Source organism: Diadema antillarum, unplaced genomic scaffold, assembly GCF_040938485.1.
Source record: "Diadema antillarum isolate AM-2024a unplaced genomic scaffold, OU_Dant_1.0 scf00000201, whole genome shotgun sequence".
NCBI classification, from domain to species: domain Eukaryota; kingdom Metazoa; phylum Echinodermata; class Echinoidea; order Diadematoida; family Diadematidae; genus Diadema; species Diadema antillarum.
Window position 1 is genome coordinate 545,547 of NW_027271090.1, and position 16,843 is coordinate 562,389.

General features: G+C 35.9%; 1 protein-coding gene across 1 annotated transcript; it reads right to left on the reverse strand.

Annotated features, from left to right (window-relative positions):
- Nucleotides 1–3,967: 3,967 nt before the first annotated feature.
- Nucleotides 3,968–16,743, reverse strand: LOC139723843 (probable E3 ubiquitin-protein ligase HERC4). Its single transcript, XM_071635053.1, has 7 exons — nucleotides 16,479–16,743; nucleotides 15,431–15,535; nucleotides 14,884–15,005; nucleotides 14,255–14,417; nucleotides 7,518–7,685; nucleotides 6,835–6,937; nucleotides 3,968–6,418 (listed from the first exon to the last, which is right to left on the reverse strand). The coding sequence occupies exons 1-7, from the start codon at nucleotides 16,584–16,586 to the stop codon at nucleotides 6,159–6,161; spliced, it is 1,029 nt and encodes a 342-aa protein (XP_071491154.1). The 5' UTR covers nucleotides 16,587–16,743; the 3' UTR covers nucleotides 3,968–6,158.
- Between the last annotated feature and the right edge of the window lie 100 nt (nucleotides 16,744–16,843).

The window sequence follows — 16,843 nt, forward strand, 5'->3', positions numbered from 1 at the left end:
ACTTAGCATGCACCGGACGTCTCTCTGTGTAGCATCATACTTTGCATGTCAACATGGTGGTACTCCGACACAGAGACCAATATGCAATCGTAGATTGTCCATAGTGGAAACAACCCATGCCGGGAAATCCCAACGCCGGGGAATCCCCACACTATTGGAATAATAAAGGTCGGCCGAGGTGAGAATGGACTACAAAGTACATACATGTGTAATACACTGTAATAGTTGTTTGTGATGTAAGATAACACGGGGCGTGGAATAGGCCGCGAACTTTGGACGGACGTGTCTATGGGCGTTGCAGAATGGATGAAAAGGGGACGTTGCACGTACGTATACATAGGCATTGCAGAATGAATGAAAAAAGGAGACATTGCATATTTTACACGTTTCGTTCATGTCTAGGATACCAGCGGCCGTCGACTCAACCTCCATCAAATTTTGATCTCTCTCCACTTCATTTGGTCGATAACGCAAAACACCCACCCAATGTCATCTTTTTGGAGAATATTAACCCATTCTATACTGAATTCTAAAATCACACAGACTTAATAAGCAGGCCACCAGGTTCACGTACGGAACAAATTAAATAAATATCAACAAGAACAACAAGAAGACTACCGGGCAATGCTTTTGAAAATATAGCTGGAAACGTACGCAAAGTTACACATGATTCCTATATTTCAATTTTGTTTTCCATTTATTTCAATGATAGCACCGTCAACATGGCATGAAATCCTGACTATATAAAAACTTTAAGAGTAAGACATATAAGGCTGAGTGAGAAAAAGCAATTAAGAGTCAATGTATGAACATATTCTGGTGTGTGTTAGTACAAGGAAACGCATACAGATGCTTGTAGGAAGGTTACCCAAATGTGAACAGCCGATGGGTGAAACAAATTCAGGCTGAAGGACAGAGTTCTTCCAAGGTAGTTCACGAGCCATTTATCCATCATAATATATTGGATTATATTGCCAGCAGGCCAAGTAGGAGAAGATTCTATGGTGACCACAGAACAGGTGAGCAGGTAAATATTAATTAACACTCACCAAATACATAAAACATATTATACAACGTCCAAGTAGATCCTTGTAATTTGATTGGAGAGTTGTTGGTGACGTGATATTCAATAAGTACTCCATTCAACGCGCCGTGCAATTTTGGTTCTATTTTTGCGTGCAACTTGATTCGATTTTTGCGTTCTATTCCACGGTTCGAGAAATTGTACGGTACTGCGTGTACTGTGCTGTGTGTTGAGGATCGCATGCAGCTAGCGCAATGTACGTGTGCGGTACATGCATGCGCGTACGTAGGCCTACGTAGTACTAGTGTACGTGTATGAGCGCTAGTATAGCAGTGACGTGTATCTACACTGATTGCACAAGCCAGAAAGAGAATCGCAGTGGATCCACATGTCAGTATGGCTATATTTTTCATACATATATAGACTTCTAGGCCTACTTAGACCAAAAAGATCTACTTGGACGTTGTATAAATCAAATAGTGTATGGTCTTTACTCGTGCAATGGAACGAGATTTCGCACAAGGTGAAAGATAGAGGCGCTCTATTCAACGAGGCGAATTGCACTCGTGACCATTCACTATTTGTATATTATCAAAGAACATTAATTGGCGTAGTCACTTTTCTCTTCTTCCACTCTGCTCCTCTTTCCAGACAGTAAAGTACTTATTTTCAAATTAACGTCGATCTCGTCCGCCAAACACATTTTACAGTCACAATATGCAATGGTAACATACTTTTACAATCCAAACTTCTACTTACATGTGTATAAAATTTACCAAGCATGACTACGATTTTGTTTGTGTAACAAGCCATGTACATAAGGATAAACAAGCAAACCAGCAAATAAATGAGAAATTTCTTATCAAAACCTGAACAAAGGAGGCTCATTGTGAGCTTATATCAATCCAAGTGGGTAGTTATTTTGAGAGGCACACAGTATCATGTTGGGTATTAGTGCAACGTAGGCATAAAAACAATGGAGCACAAAGGAATACGCAAAAATCCTTTTGTTACATAAATGCACCGAGATGTCCGTACTACGAGAGGATTTTTCCACTAAAACTGACTGTCATTGCCCTATTGTTTCCCCCAATGTGACTTTGTTCGTTTGAAAAACTTTTCGTTATAATGAGAAAATTCTAGCGGTTCCGACTATCCCTCTATAACAGCGTTCGTCTGATGGTATAGGACTGTTGATAACATAATGACGGGTACGAACTCCCTATGTTAAAAAAAAAATGGGCAAACTGGCACATTTTTTAGTCTATAAGTATTCGGAACAGGAAGAACATTTCTCACAGTTATAATTCATGTAAGTAGTAAAGCATTATCATCTTACACATCAAATACACGAATGGAAATATGACGCGTGTAAATGTCAATATAATATAGACAGAAATCATCGCTCAGTTACTGTATTCTGTCCTTAAACGAAAAATACAATGCTCTTACTGTAACAATGAAATGACGTGGCACAAAAATAGGTTTCCCCGGCCAATTTCGCGCTTTTTTGTCAGTCCAATTCCTAATTCCTGCATTCAATTTAGCAAAATGTAGCGTAGATGACACGTTCGGTATTTCAATTTCATGATCTCTTCATTCAAATTCATTTAGGAGCATTCAAAGTACCTTTAGCCTCATTCTAATTAACACTTTTTCAACTGAAATTAGTAAAACAAGCACCATTTCGTCATTCGTTCATTCAATTTAGAATAACATAGTCACGTGATCATGGACATGCCGAACTCGTTCATTCGAATTCATTTTTGGGCATCCAATTTAACATCTTTTGCAGTCAATTTAGCACGCATGTTTATGCTTTGGTTCTTTCTTTCTTTTTTTAAACATAGTTATTGTTTTGCAAGCGTCATTACATTTCATATTTTCGTATTTGTTTTAGAGATTTTGGCAACATTTTTTTTTTCTTCACTGTGCTTATTGAGTCTTCCAGTCCGAAGATAGTGCATTTGGCCACAACTTATCTGGCCGTTGAGCGCTTTATTCCGAGTGTGTCGGCCAGTTCTGGGAAGTCATGGTTATGATCATCAAATGTTCCTATAATTCTTTTTTCTGTCTTCTTGAGAAATACGTCTGTATCTAACTTGTGCTGTCATGAATGTAAGAAGATGAAGTTAATCTGTAGTATTGGTACATGTAGGCCTATGACATGTATGGAAGAAAAGGGGCGTTACAGAACAACAAACTGGAGTTATAATAGGGTCAAAAATATATTTTTACTGCTTAACAGTGCGTGGGTGAAACAAAAAGTCACATAGAAATACACGTTCAAATGCTCTCACCTTTTCAAAAAAAGACATATCGACGTCAATTTCAATGAACATGTTTGGAATTTGACTGCCCATACGCGAAATTGAAGGATTGAATTACCCTTTCGGTCAGTGCTGGCTAATTTGAATGACTGAAGAGCATAATCACGTACCAATTTGAATGCCCGTTTTACGAATTCGAAAGGCACATGTGCAAATTTCAATGATCGAAATGCTAACTTTGAACGACCAACTTGCAATTTTGAATGACAGAATGTGCAGTGACGAGGATTTTCGCTAAATTGAATGAACTCTTTATCAAATGGACTGACAAAAGTGCGAAATTGGCCGGGAAAACCTAATAATATGGTCATATATCATCGCTCAAATATTTCGTGCTGGACCATAATCATAGCTATATGGGTTAAAGGGACTGTATAGTTTTGGTTGAGACCTAATTTCAGGTTTCTAACATTTTTTGGTGAGATAATGAGAAACCTTATATGAAATATGAAAGAGCATGTAATTTTATGAGGAATTCAACATTTATTTCATGAAAATTGGTTTTGAAATGGCTGAGATATCCAAAAAAGAGCGATTCTAATAAAGTGTGGGACCCACACTTTATTACGATCGCTTTGTTTTACTTTGTTTTTGGATGTTTCAGTCACTCCAAACCTGATTTTCATCAAATAAACTTAGAATTCCTCCTAAAATGGTATGCTCTGTACTATATCATAAGTGTTTTCTTGGTATCTCGCAAAAAGTTAAAAGCCCAATTCTCATCTCCACCGATACTGTACTATCCCTTTAAACGGTAACAAGAAGAAAGACACAATGCCCTCGTTCTTTTTGTGTTTGTGCTGTTTTAATACCCTGCTTGTTTATGTTTGTTTGTTGTAAACACAATCTTGAATTCATGTATGTATAAGATCCCTATACACTACCCTAAATTACCTTCTCATTCACTGAAGGTGTGGGCCCGTTTTATGATGGGAAACAAACTACAGTGCACATAGTTTACACAAAACATGTGAATACAAGCACTTAAACTTTAAGAATGAGAAATACAGAACAGTGATCTGCAGAAATCTTATGGCATAGCAACTGAACATTTTTACACCTAATCACATAACCGGACATATGAATGGTACGTATAGGCATCAATACGAATTAGAGAGCTGAGTTTGATTAGAGTTTGATAAACAATGGTCAAAGAGGTTGGGGAGAACGTGGTCTATTACATATGTAACTGTAAAATGGAAGTCACATACAAAAGAACAAATAAATCGAAATAGGTTACTTTTGTGTGGCAGAACTGCCTTGTCGTTCAACGAAATGCGACTCGAGGAAGATCATGTTCGGAGAATGCACAATAACATGATATCAAAAAGCTGAATATGCTCCCTACAAGGATAAGGCACCTCGTCACCCATCACTCACTGAGGTATAAGAGATCAGAGAGAAAGAGAGAGAGAGAGATGATATTTTAATTTGTGACGGCGCATCACAAAATGAGCAAAAAGTCCCATGCCCCAATTTTGTATAAGGACTCAAAACAGGTGAAATGGTTGAATGTGTCTAATCTTAGTTTTTGATATTTTCTGAAAGAGCAATTCTTCTTCTTCATCATTGAAGCAAGGTTTGAAATCATGAAGTGAGTGGGATATTGTGAATTTTGCAGTTTTTCTACAACATTCTTTTTTATGGGCGAGGTTGTGCAAGTTTTACTGGCCCCTATACTTTTCTCAAAATTCCTCTCATTTTTCTTCATTTTTCAGTCTAATGGGTTTTGGAAAGATGCGGCTACTGCTTTGAAATTTAGCAGTAGTCATGAATACAATGCACTTATATAGTGTGCAAAACTTCAGGTTAAGCTGATACTTTGTTCATCGTAGTTACTATGGAGTTCAACATTCCTTTAATTCAGTCCCATTCATTGCAAAAAGTGCGGCTTGATGAGGGCGTAGAGCTTGAACAGACCCTAAATTTTAAAAGGGGAACCCCACGAGACCGACAATATGCAAAAGAAGTTCACGAGATGGTCAGATGTGCTTGCTTCGTATCATGCTTGGCATGTTCACTGTGGAAAAACACAATAAATAGGGGCAAATATCATTAACATTATCATGGCTGTGTCTACGAATCGCTCTGCATAATACCCCTGGGCGATTACGCCTAATATCGGGCTAAACATACGCATGGATGAGGTTTTATTCATGGAGAAGATTTCATCATCGATAGCATCAAATTTTTCCATCACATGTTTTCCTGAAAGAAGAAAAATCAAAACATTTTCAGTTACCCAGCGACATTTCCAAATTCCCTGTCAGATACTCTTAACTATAAAAGTTCACAAGGAAAGTTTTCCTTTAGGAAAAAGCAAACAATTAAAACAGCAGGTCTAAAAAACGACTGAAGAGGCATCGGTACCATTTTGATCTGAGCAGTGTGTGTTTAAATCCTTCGCTAATCCTGATATCCCACACTGACTGTTTTGTAAAAAAAAATAAGAAAATAAATAAAAAATCAAAATTCAATCGTATTATTTTTTTTGTCACTCGCACTGCCGATTACTCAATATGTTGACTAACCATGAGTTACAAGTTAAATGCCAAAGAGGATAAAAGGAAAGGGAATAGCCGTATAGAAAGCTTCACATTTTTTTTCTTTGAAGTATTCGGGTTTGTTTGATTCTATCTTCCAGCACGTTCCTTTAATAGTTATAGAACATTAAATTATGGTTTTTACTAATAGATAAATACTTCGAGTATTCTGAAATGCAGCTTTTAACACAAGATGTAGTCTTTTCTAATTTCATTTGATAGTAAAGTTCTGACTCCATTTTCAGCATAGACCCACAGGCTTCAATGACACACATTGCGAGGTTTTTCCAGGTTGAAACTCGGAGTCATTTCTATTGCCTTTAGGAGTCTGAACCGGACGTCGTCTTCGGATTCGTACTCGGGTAGCCCCATGGAGATGAAGCCTGGGCAGGTCATGACTTCTGGGCAGATCTCCGAGGGATCAGCGCCGTTGTGACAACTTCTTGTGTCCATATGTCGGATGGTGAAATCGAGAGACCGGAAGCCACCAATGGGTACGTGGTCAGCTCCAGTCAAGAACTCTTAGACATACAACATGAGACAAAATTTTGAAGCGTTGGCAGTGTCATATTAAACGTTGCCTAATGGTTTTAGCTTGATATCAAAAATGTTTCCTGAATTTACAAACTTGTGGCAAATGTATCGATTTAGACATGTGTGTATATCAACTGGTATATGCACGATAACATTTACATGTTTGTATAAATACAGACATGTATGTATAAATGCAGACACGTATGTATGTATAAATACAGACATGTATAGCACTCACATATCAAGTATACATCTGTGTGTGTGTGCTTGTGTGTGTGTGTGTGTATGTGTGAGTGTGCGCGCGCAGCTATGTCTGTGTCTGTGTATTTGTGATTTCTTTGGGTGACAGAAATGAAACGAAGACATCCTACGTATGAAGAAAAAGTAAAATAAGGTTTCTTACTCAGAAAGAGTCTGTTCCTGTCCTCATCAAATTCATTGAACACACGCCAGAATAGTCGGATAACTGGATGGTCCGCCCTGTATGGCAATCCGTAGAGTGTGCTCTGTTTGAAATACAGATATTTTTGGAAATATTTGATGGCAGCTTCCACGAACAAAGCAAAGGAATAAAATAACATTTCCTTTAATTAGACACAAAGTGATAGGCATTACTAGCTCACTATATTTATCCCGTTTGACGTGTTCATTATCATTTAAGTAGCATAATACGTTTTATTTATTAGCTTGTCAAATAAAGATTGAATGACCATACATGGTTAACTAACACTAGGCTATATCTTTTAGATCAGGTTGCCTTTTCCGTGTAAATAATTCTGATGATACGGTCTGTTACACTGAATTATCTTGAGCACAATTCTTCTTTTGATTGAATTGCTTTTTTTAACCCTCAAAATCACAAGTTGATATCGTGTGATCTCAAGACCTCAGGAAAAGTATGGGGACAAATCCGGGGGACAAAATTGATATTGACGTAGCGTAATGACCAAAATGCGACCACTGCAGTACAATGTGTTAACCACAAGTTGACAAGAATGACCCTAAGTCACTGTAAGCATGTAAGAGGTGCATCTTTGTTTATCATCCTATGATATAAAGACAACTAGAATGACGATGGGAGCATACGTTTTCAAAGGATTTCCAGTCAAATTCTTCTCCAATGATCACGTCTCGTAGCTCTTCAGGTTTAAACATGTAGAGAAGATCTGGATTCAGAATCATGTGGAAGCCAATGCGGAATGAGTGGAACTGCGCATCTGCGAGCTGATGGATGGATTTCTTGTCAGTGTACTCCTGCCTGGTTTTTGAGCAGTGGTCATACAAAGATACAAATTACCGTATATGATATTACTGAAATAGTTGATAGATATCAGATTCTCTCGTCTCTAACTTACGTGATATAATGTAATATGACTATGTGATTATCTATGATATTATCATAACCTCTATAAACTTAAAATTGGCATAATGATTTTCGTAACAGTAGATTCTATTTACACTCTTACATATATGTACACAGAAAGCGCAGAAATGTCTTTTTTTGTATATATTATGTACACTATTATCGTTATGATTATAGCATAATATATGAGGTGACAAAGTTGAAAGGTAACGCATTTTCAAGTCTAACACTCGCAGTGATATTTATTTATTTATTTACTTATTTATTCATTTATCTCTTTATCTATCTATCTATCATCTATCTATCTATCTATCTATCTATTTATCTATTTATACGATTTTCGACGCACGCATGCGTCTTCTTCAGGGTCGACATGAATCATAATATAGATTAGAGTATACTATATGTAGTAATGAGGTGACTTAATTTTGTCACCTATCGATGCAGCATGTAGACTAAATGCTCTCCCTGATTTTCGATTGCCCTGTAACCATCAATAAAACTTTGTCCTCAAACTTTAATTTACGAACGAAAAGCCTCAAAATCTCATGATACAGCGCGGTTGTAATGCCCTCAATATGACATCGAATAAACTACTGAGTAATTAGTCATAACTACAATTATGACTCATTTTACATTGAAAACTCTAGTGATGCAAAATCTTCATTCATCTCCATTTTTCAAAAGTAGAGTCTCATGTGAAAAGTTAGCCAGTCTTGATGTCGCTCTTGTATGATAATACAGATCGGTCATGAGTATAATGAAAGTGATGATGTTACTCTGTCTTTTGATAATCTTATGGAATTTTTTTTTGCATGATATTGTATTCTGAAGCAAAATATAAATAAATAAATGAATAAAATTGGTTATAAAAAGACAGCTAGGTTGCCGTGGATTTCAAAATAATTTCTTCCTTCAATTGAAAGAAAAATGATTTTACTATAAAATACAAAACGGAACAAACTAAACGATCAAAGAACAAATATACATTGTATGAAAATTAGAATTTTACGTTTGAAAAAGAACAACAGTATTATTCTCAACAGTTGTCGAGATTCAAGTTTGATGTTAAGAATACTCGGAAAGTTTAAAAGCAGGCTTTAAACATTCCGACTAAAAATGCAGAAATTGGAAAAGTTAGATGATTAGATAATTAATGACCCCGTTGATATTGGAAATTTTTTAATTCTTTTTTTTTCTAACAAATAGGTGAAACGCCTGCTCAAGATATTCTGGTCACAGAACAGAATTTTACTGAATTCTTAGGCCAGTGTAACCCCAATTCCACTTTTTTTTTAAATTCCAACAAACAGATGCGAGATTATTGATATTGTATCCTCTTTAAAAACAAACGAAGCTCTGCTTACGATGATATAGATAATTGTAATGTTAAAGGTGTTAATCATCAGTTGCAGATCCTTTGGCTCACGTTTTTTTTTTTATTTGTCAGTCTCAAGTTGTGTATCCTGATGAAATGAAATTTGGTATTAATTTGGATGTTAGTAATTATCGTCCAATGTCTTTAATATGTTCACTGTCCAAGGTATTAGAGAAAACAATATTCATCAGAATTATCATTCTTTTTAATGAGCACAAAATATTTAAAGATTCCTAGTTTGGTTTTTGAGAAAAACATAGTATCATCCACTCGGCAGTCCTTCATAAAAATCGATAAAATTGTTAAATCAACTGACAATCATTTTCATTTAAGTATAGGTTTTCCCTGCCAATTTCGCACTTTTGTCAGTCCAATTCCTAATTGCTGCATTCAATTTAGCAAAATTTAGCTTAGATGACATGTTCGGTAGTTCAATTTTATGATATCTTCATTCAAATTCATTTTGGAGCATTCAAATTACCTTTAGCCTCATTCTAATTAACACTTTTTCAATTGAAATTCGTAAAACAAGCACCATTTCGTTATTTGTTCATTCAATTTAGAATGATATAGTCACGTCGATCACGGACATGCCGCACTCGTTCATTCAATTTCATTTTTGGGCATCCAGTTTAACATCTTTTGCAGTCAATTTAGCACGCATGTTTATGCTTTGGTTCTTTCTTTTTTTGTCAACATAGTTATTGTTTTGCAAGCGCCATTACATTTCATATTTACGTACTTATTTTAGAGATTTTGGCAACAATTTTTTTTCTTCAATGTGCTTAGTGATTATTCTAGTCTGAAGATATAGTGCATCATGACATTGTGGCCACAACTTATCTGGCCGTTGAGTGCTTTATTCCGAGTGTGTCGGCCAGTTCTAGGAAGTCAAGGTTATGATCATCAAATATTCCTATAATTCTTTTTCTGTCTTCTTGAGAAATACGTCTGTATCTAACTTGTGCTGTCATGACTGTAAGAAGATGAAATTAATCTGTAGTATTGGTACATGTAGGCCTAAAATGACATGTATGAGAGAAATGGGGCGTTACAGAACAACAAACTCGAGTTATACTTTTAGTGCTTAACAGTCCGTGGATGAAACAAAAAGTCACATAGAAATACGCGTTTAAATGTTATCACCTTTTCAAAAAAAAAGAAAGAAATAACATGATGTTAATTTCAATGAATATGTTAGGAATTTGACTGCCCATACGCGAAATTGAATGACTGAAATACCCCTTTCGGCCAGCGTTGGCGAATTTGAATGACTGAAGAGCACGTGCCAATTTGAATGCTCGTTTTACGAATTCGAAAGGCACATGTGCAAATTTCATTGATCGAAATGCTAAATTGAACGACCAACTTGCAATTTTGAATGACAGAGTGTGTAGTGACGAGGATTTTAGCTAAATTGAATGAACCTTTTATCAAATGGACTGACAAAAGTACGAAATTGGCCGGGAAAACCTATAGTATTTTCTTGGACTTCTCCAAGGCCTTCGTTACAATGATAACATTCTCCACAAATTATCACACTATGGAATGCGCGGGAAGGCCTTGGAGTGGTTCTAGAGTTGTTTAGTTAACAGAAAACAATTTGTTTCAATTACAGATAATAATTCAATTACCAGAGATGTTATGTGTTGCGTTCCACAGGGAAGTCTTTTAGAGCGCCGCTGTTATTCATGATATTATATCAATGACTAACTTCCGTAGCTGAGGTACTTTCTTATTTTGCTGATGATGCCAGTGTCTTTCTTGCCCATATTGATGTCAATGTTCTTGTTGAATAAGTAAATATATAATTGAAAAAGGTGAACAATTAGGTCAGAGCTAATAAGTTATCTTTGAATGTTCCAAAAAAGAATATAAGATGCATCACAAAACAAACAAAATTCAATCTTTGAGTATTTCATATTTTCTGAAAGAGCTATTTTTCTTCTACATTATTCCTTAGCTTGGGTTCATAACATGAATGGGAAAGTGTGTTTTCCGCAGTTTTTCTACAATCCATTTTTGGGGTGGAGAGTAGAATGAATAGGTATGTATTAGAAGCCCCTTTTAATTTCTTGAAATCCTTTGTACACTCCTCACTTTCAAGTCTAATAACTTTTGAAAGGATAATGCTACTGCTTTGAACATTAGGACTAATCATGGACAGAATGTGTTAATAGAAAGTGCTCAATTTCAGCTTAATCTGATTATCTCTTCATTGCTCCAGTGGTTGACATCCTGTGTTTTTTTCCCCTATCATCGCACAGCTAGCGCGGGAGAAAGATTAAGCGCATGGATAGACCCCGTACTTCAGACCCTCTTTTCTCAGTTCACACTTTTCCAGAGTGTGTGCTTTCTTTCCAGTATTTAGGTAGGTTAACCCTATTTTAACGGGGGGGGGGGGGGGGGTTCAAATTGACCCCGCCCCCTCCTCGACGTTTCGCGCCACGATTCCGCAACGCTTAAAGACTTTGCCGCGTCGTTTCATTACTTTTTCATTGAAGTCTCACGCATATCTTGAGACCAAATTTGCGACGTTCGGGTACACCGTTCTGAACTTACGTAACGTTTTGCATACGCATGTCAACCCGAAAACAGCTTAAATTCATGATATCGTGTGCAAATCCAATGCAAATTGTGTTTTTGGTGAATTGATATAAATTAGATTATTTCAACTTTTAACCATTGAAATTAATCAATTCTAGTGTAGATAAGCTTGAAAAATTGCCTGCAACAAATTTTGGCAGAAAAACAATAGAAAACAAAAGGTCGAAAAAACAATAAAATACATAATAAATTACCAAAACAATAAAAAACAAAAGAAATTGATTTTGATTGTGCTATTTTTGTACAACAGAATTGTTTGATGTTTCTTGAGGAATTCTGACGCAAAAATTTAGCAATCCTTCAGTCTTTTTAATGGAGTTATAGGTGAAAATATGATTTCATGCATACATTTGCATAATAATTTTTATTAAAAATTGAAAAGCAATGTTTTTCTATTGTATGACCACGTAATCTTGTAGTTGACATCCGGCTCTATCTTTAGGCAAAATTTCGCGGTGATCGCGAGATCGGCGGCCGAGATCTGAAGGGGGGGGGGGGGGGGGGGGGGGGTCAAGGGGTCAAATTGACCCCCCCCCCCCCCCCAGTAAAAACTTGGTCTCAAATAGCCCAGTTAGAATAGGGTTAAGGGACTCCATTTGAATTGAGTTATACTTCATTTTAAAGCTCAGAGTCTGCTCTTTCAGAATAAAGTAAAAATTCATGTGTGGGGACTTTTTGTTGGTTTTGTGATGCAGGGACCCGGTCACATATGCTTTTCAGCAATATTGTTGATTCTTTTAATTCAGAAATGGTTCAAGATGATTGTAATCTAGGAAGTGTGTCATATTTTATCAATTTTGGGTATTTTTGTAGATAATAAACTTTCTTGGAAAACACATATTGATTATATCTGCAAAATCATTTCTCGCAATATAGGCGTCATGACTGAAATTATTCATCCCTCAAATTGCATTACTTGTGTTATACTCCTCCTTGATACTCCCCTACCTTAATTATGGAATTTTAGCTTGGGGCAATACTCGTCAGACGCTCCTGAGTAGAGCGCTATTACAGCAAAATAAAACCCTCCGTATCATTCATGTCATTTGTAATTCTCTATACGTTCACATACAAATACATTGTTTGCCTGTAATAAGTTATTACCAATCAACGAATTATCTTTGTTTAACTGAGGCCAATATATGTACATGTATGATAACAGTTAAAGGGATGGCACAGTATTGGTGGAGATGAGAATTGGGCTTTTAACTTTTTGCGAGATACCAAGAAAACACTTATGAAATAGTACAGAGCATACCATTTTAAGAGGAATTCAAAGTTTATCTGATGAAAATCGGGTTTGGAATGACCGAAACATCCAAAAACAAAGTAAAACAAAGCGATCATAATAAAGTCTCAGCCATTTCAAAACCAATTTTCATCAAATAAACGTTGAATTCCTCATAGAATTACATGCTCTTTCATATTTCATAAGAGGTTTCTCATTATCTCACCAAAAAAAATGTTAGAAACTTTAAATTAGGTCTCAACCAAAACTATACGATCCCTTTAAATTTAGCCTATTTTTCATTCTATGTTCTTAAAAAATCGGTCTTTCCATAATTACCCCACTCGACGCTATAATGAGTTTGACTTACCACTTTTTCGAATCATTCTAGCAAAAAATACACTTATTTACACAGAACCAAATTACTCTGATTCTTGATATGAAATCTGCTCTTTCTATATACTCATTCAAAATGAGATCGATATTTTCTCTTCTACAATGCTATAATGACGACGCCCTGAATCAGATTACTTTATTTCTTCTTTTACCCGTCTGTAAAATCTACATTGACGTTTATCATTATTATCATTATTATTTTAGAAGTAGTAGTAGTAGTAGTAGCAGTAAAGGTAGTAGTATCGCTATTATTGCCTAAGCCAAGGTTATGATTAGATTTTTGTTAACCTAAAGTGCGCAGTTGAAGGGTTTATTGTATATTCTTTTTTTTTCTTCTCCCCTCAAACCTCCGAGGATCATTGTTCTGTCTATTTGGTTACCTCTTTGTCACGCTTTAGTCTTGTTTCTTGTCTTGCTGTCAAGTCAGTTTTTTTTTCCTACATGTCTCATGTTCGTAAGTTTGTTTAACTTTGTTTTTTTTTTGTGTGTAATTGTTTGTCTGTCTGTCTCTCTCTAAAACCTTCTATGCTGCTTTTTTGTTGTTTTTAATCAATCTTTGCGACGATATTTTTTTTTTATCCAAGAAAGGATCACACTCTACAACTTTGTCTTTTTAGTGGGTCCCTCCGTCATTTTCACACAGTGCAAGATATTATTGACATTCGCTAACCTCAGCAACCTTTGAAATGTATATCCCTACTGTAAGTGTTCAATTAATGTTTTCTCTGCACAAAGTTACATGCATTATTTATGTCACTGAAGAGAGTGAGATTTATGTTTATAAAATCATCTCACTATGAATAAAATGAAATAGATTTGAACTTGAACTTATGAAAAGTAGATACTGTGACTTGCAGGTTGTCTTGAGTGACAGCAATGTTCTCTCCGTCTGGCTGTAGTCCATCAAAGCTGAGCTCGAACCCTTCAAGCTCCTCTGCAGAGTACACTTTCAGACCTTCCAGCTGGAGATAGAGCTCTGGGTCTAGACTTTGAAGATCTTCATGTGTCATAAGCCTTCCAAGCAAAAGATAACCGATCACATTTCGTCAATTTCGTGTGAGCGTGCTGTCAAAATCAATAAAGGAGGAATATGATTTGTGCTGTTTCTGTATGCTGTTTCTATATTCAGTAGAATAGAATCTACCTTCACAATGAGACTTTCAAACGGTGCTAAAATCACCATCACAGTATTAAACTAGACTATTGAATTAAATTTCATTAATCATAATTCCTGAAAGGCAGAAGAGTATCGACATACAGACACTATATCTCTTGGGCATTATCTATCAGGAATCATCTTGTCGCAGGTCTACCTGTTGATATGATTTCATCATATGTTCAAAAGACGACTGGGGATTCTTTTTTTTCGATAAATGCAAGTAACTAGATCTCAACACTCTAGGAAAGCATGTAACCATTTCCATGCTATGATTATTGTTTTTGCTTTCCTTTGCAATGAGAACCCCATAGTGCTACCTACTTTTTGTTCAGGAGTTTTTCGTACATCAATAGAGGGAACGGAAGAGTGACGACCGAAGAGTTGTAAAGACATAAAGAGAAGAGGAACCCGATCTTTTGTAGAGTCTTGAAGTCCTTGTTGTCCTATAGGAAATGTAACAATTAAAACAATAAAACAATATCGATATAACTAAATGTTATGTGTAAATGTGTACTTAGTACCATTGCCTAAAAAATCTATAACATTATTGTGCAATTCAGTACTACCTCATCATGTTTTTAATGTATCATATATCACACAGTTATAAAGGATATATACATGTATAATCACAATATAAATTGAAACTTCATGTATTGGCTCTGAAATGAAGAAACGAATTGGTAATGCATTTTTTAGCAGATAAAGTACAGGTTTATTCAAATTTTCAAATAGCGACGCCGACAATTTGAGTGAAATAAATGTTAGTGGCCGAAATGCATTACCAGTAATATATATATATATATATATATATATATATATATATATATATGTAGGCGATATATGAACTAACTTATAGGCTGATATATACCGCATCGAACCACACGTAAGACGAAACGCTCTGTTCATCCAGCCTCCTGAAGATTGACAGTTTGTTCGTGTCCATTACCTCTCTGAAGAACTCTTGAAAGAATTCCTGTAAAATTAAAAGAATATCAGAATAATACTAATTTATCATTCCCACAGTTTTAGTATAAACGGGATAGGCTGCGTTTCTGCTGCCACATTTCCCATGCAGTAATATATAAAAAAACACACAAATAAAACAAATGCAGAAACAGCAAACAAGTTCGACTTGAATGAATATTTCATAATGCACGAGTAATGAAAATGACAGCACAAATTCCAAGTATATATAAAGAAAGAAACTGAAAGAGGCTTCAAATTAAAATGCTAAGTGGTAACGTAATTACCAGAGGTGCAGACACGTTCTCCTCCCCTTTCTGTAGCTTGATAACGTGTGTGTGCGAACAAATTTACAGATCCTGTAAAAGCCATGCCACCGCGTATTGATACGGCACTGAATCGATACTAGCATTATCAGTACACATTGCATCGACCTTGTGAATAGATATTCATCAGGGAAAAACTGATAAGCTGTATCTTATTTTGGACAGAGGTGGAACAAATTCAAGTGTATATAATATATATATATATATATATATATATATATATACATATATAATTTCTTTAAATAACTTAACAAAAATAGTTGCATTTATTCTCGCATTTCTAACAATACATCCTGACATCTTGGCAAAGCTCCAATGTTGAAAACAAACTAGGCATATCACACATTATTGTTTGTAATCGATTATAACGATTTGCCAATACTATTGCCCTTCTACCACCCCCTCCCCCCTCCCCAAATAAAAAGAAAAAAAATTGTCTAGATTATGCTGGGAAAATGTTATTGTTCAATTACAAATAACATTATCGCTAAGCCGACATATATCATGTCCTTTAGGAGTCTCACTCAGCAAAACCGTTTTTTGCATTGATATCGAGTTAGATTATTTTTATTTGTTTATGTGGTGATGAACTAAAGTGAGAATCTGTGTGATGACGACATCACGGACCTTTGTAGGGCCTCCCAGGTCCGTTGCACACTCGTCCTTAAACTGAACTTCCAACGGTTTCAACCATGTCGCTTTTCCGTCGTTCCAGTACCGATCGACATTCTCCATAGCAGACTGCACGATACTCGATCCTCGTTGGATGTCCACAAACCTCAATACGGGAGATCGTAGATCGCTTGGGGGAATCCCCAAATGTGGATTCGCCCGCAAAATGTTATTCTGCACAAACTGGATGTAATTCTGAAAGTCGATTTCAGAAGTGATGAGGTCCTGTACAAAAACAAAAACAAACAAACTAATAAACAAATATGCAAACAAAAATGGTGGTAAATCAACAACATCGACAAAATTCATCAGATATAACA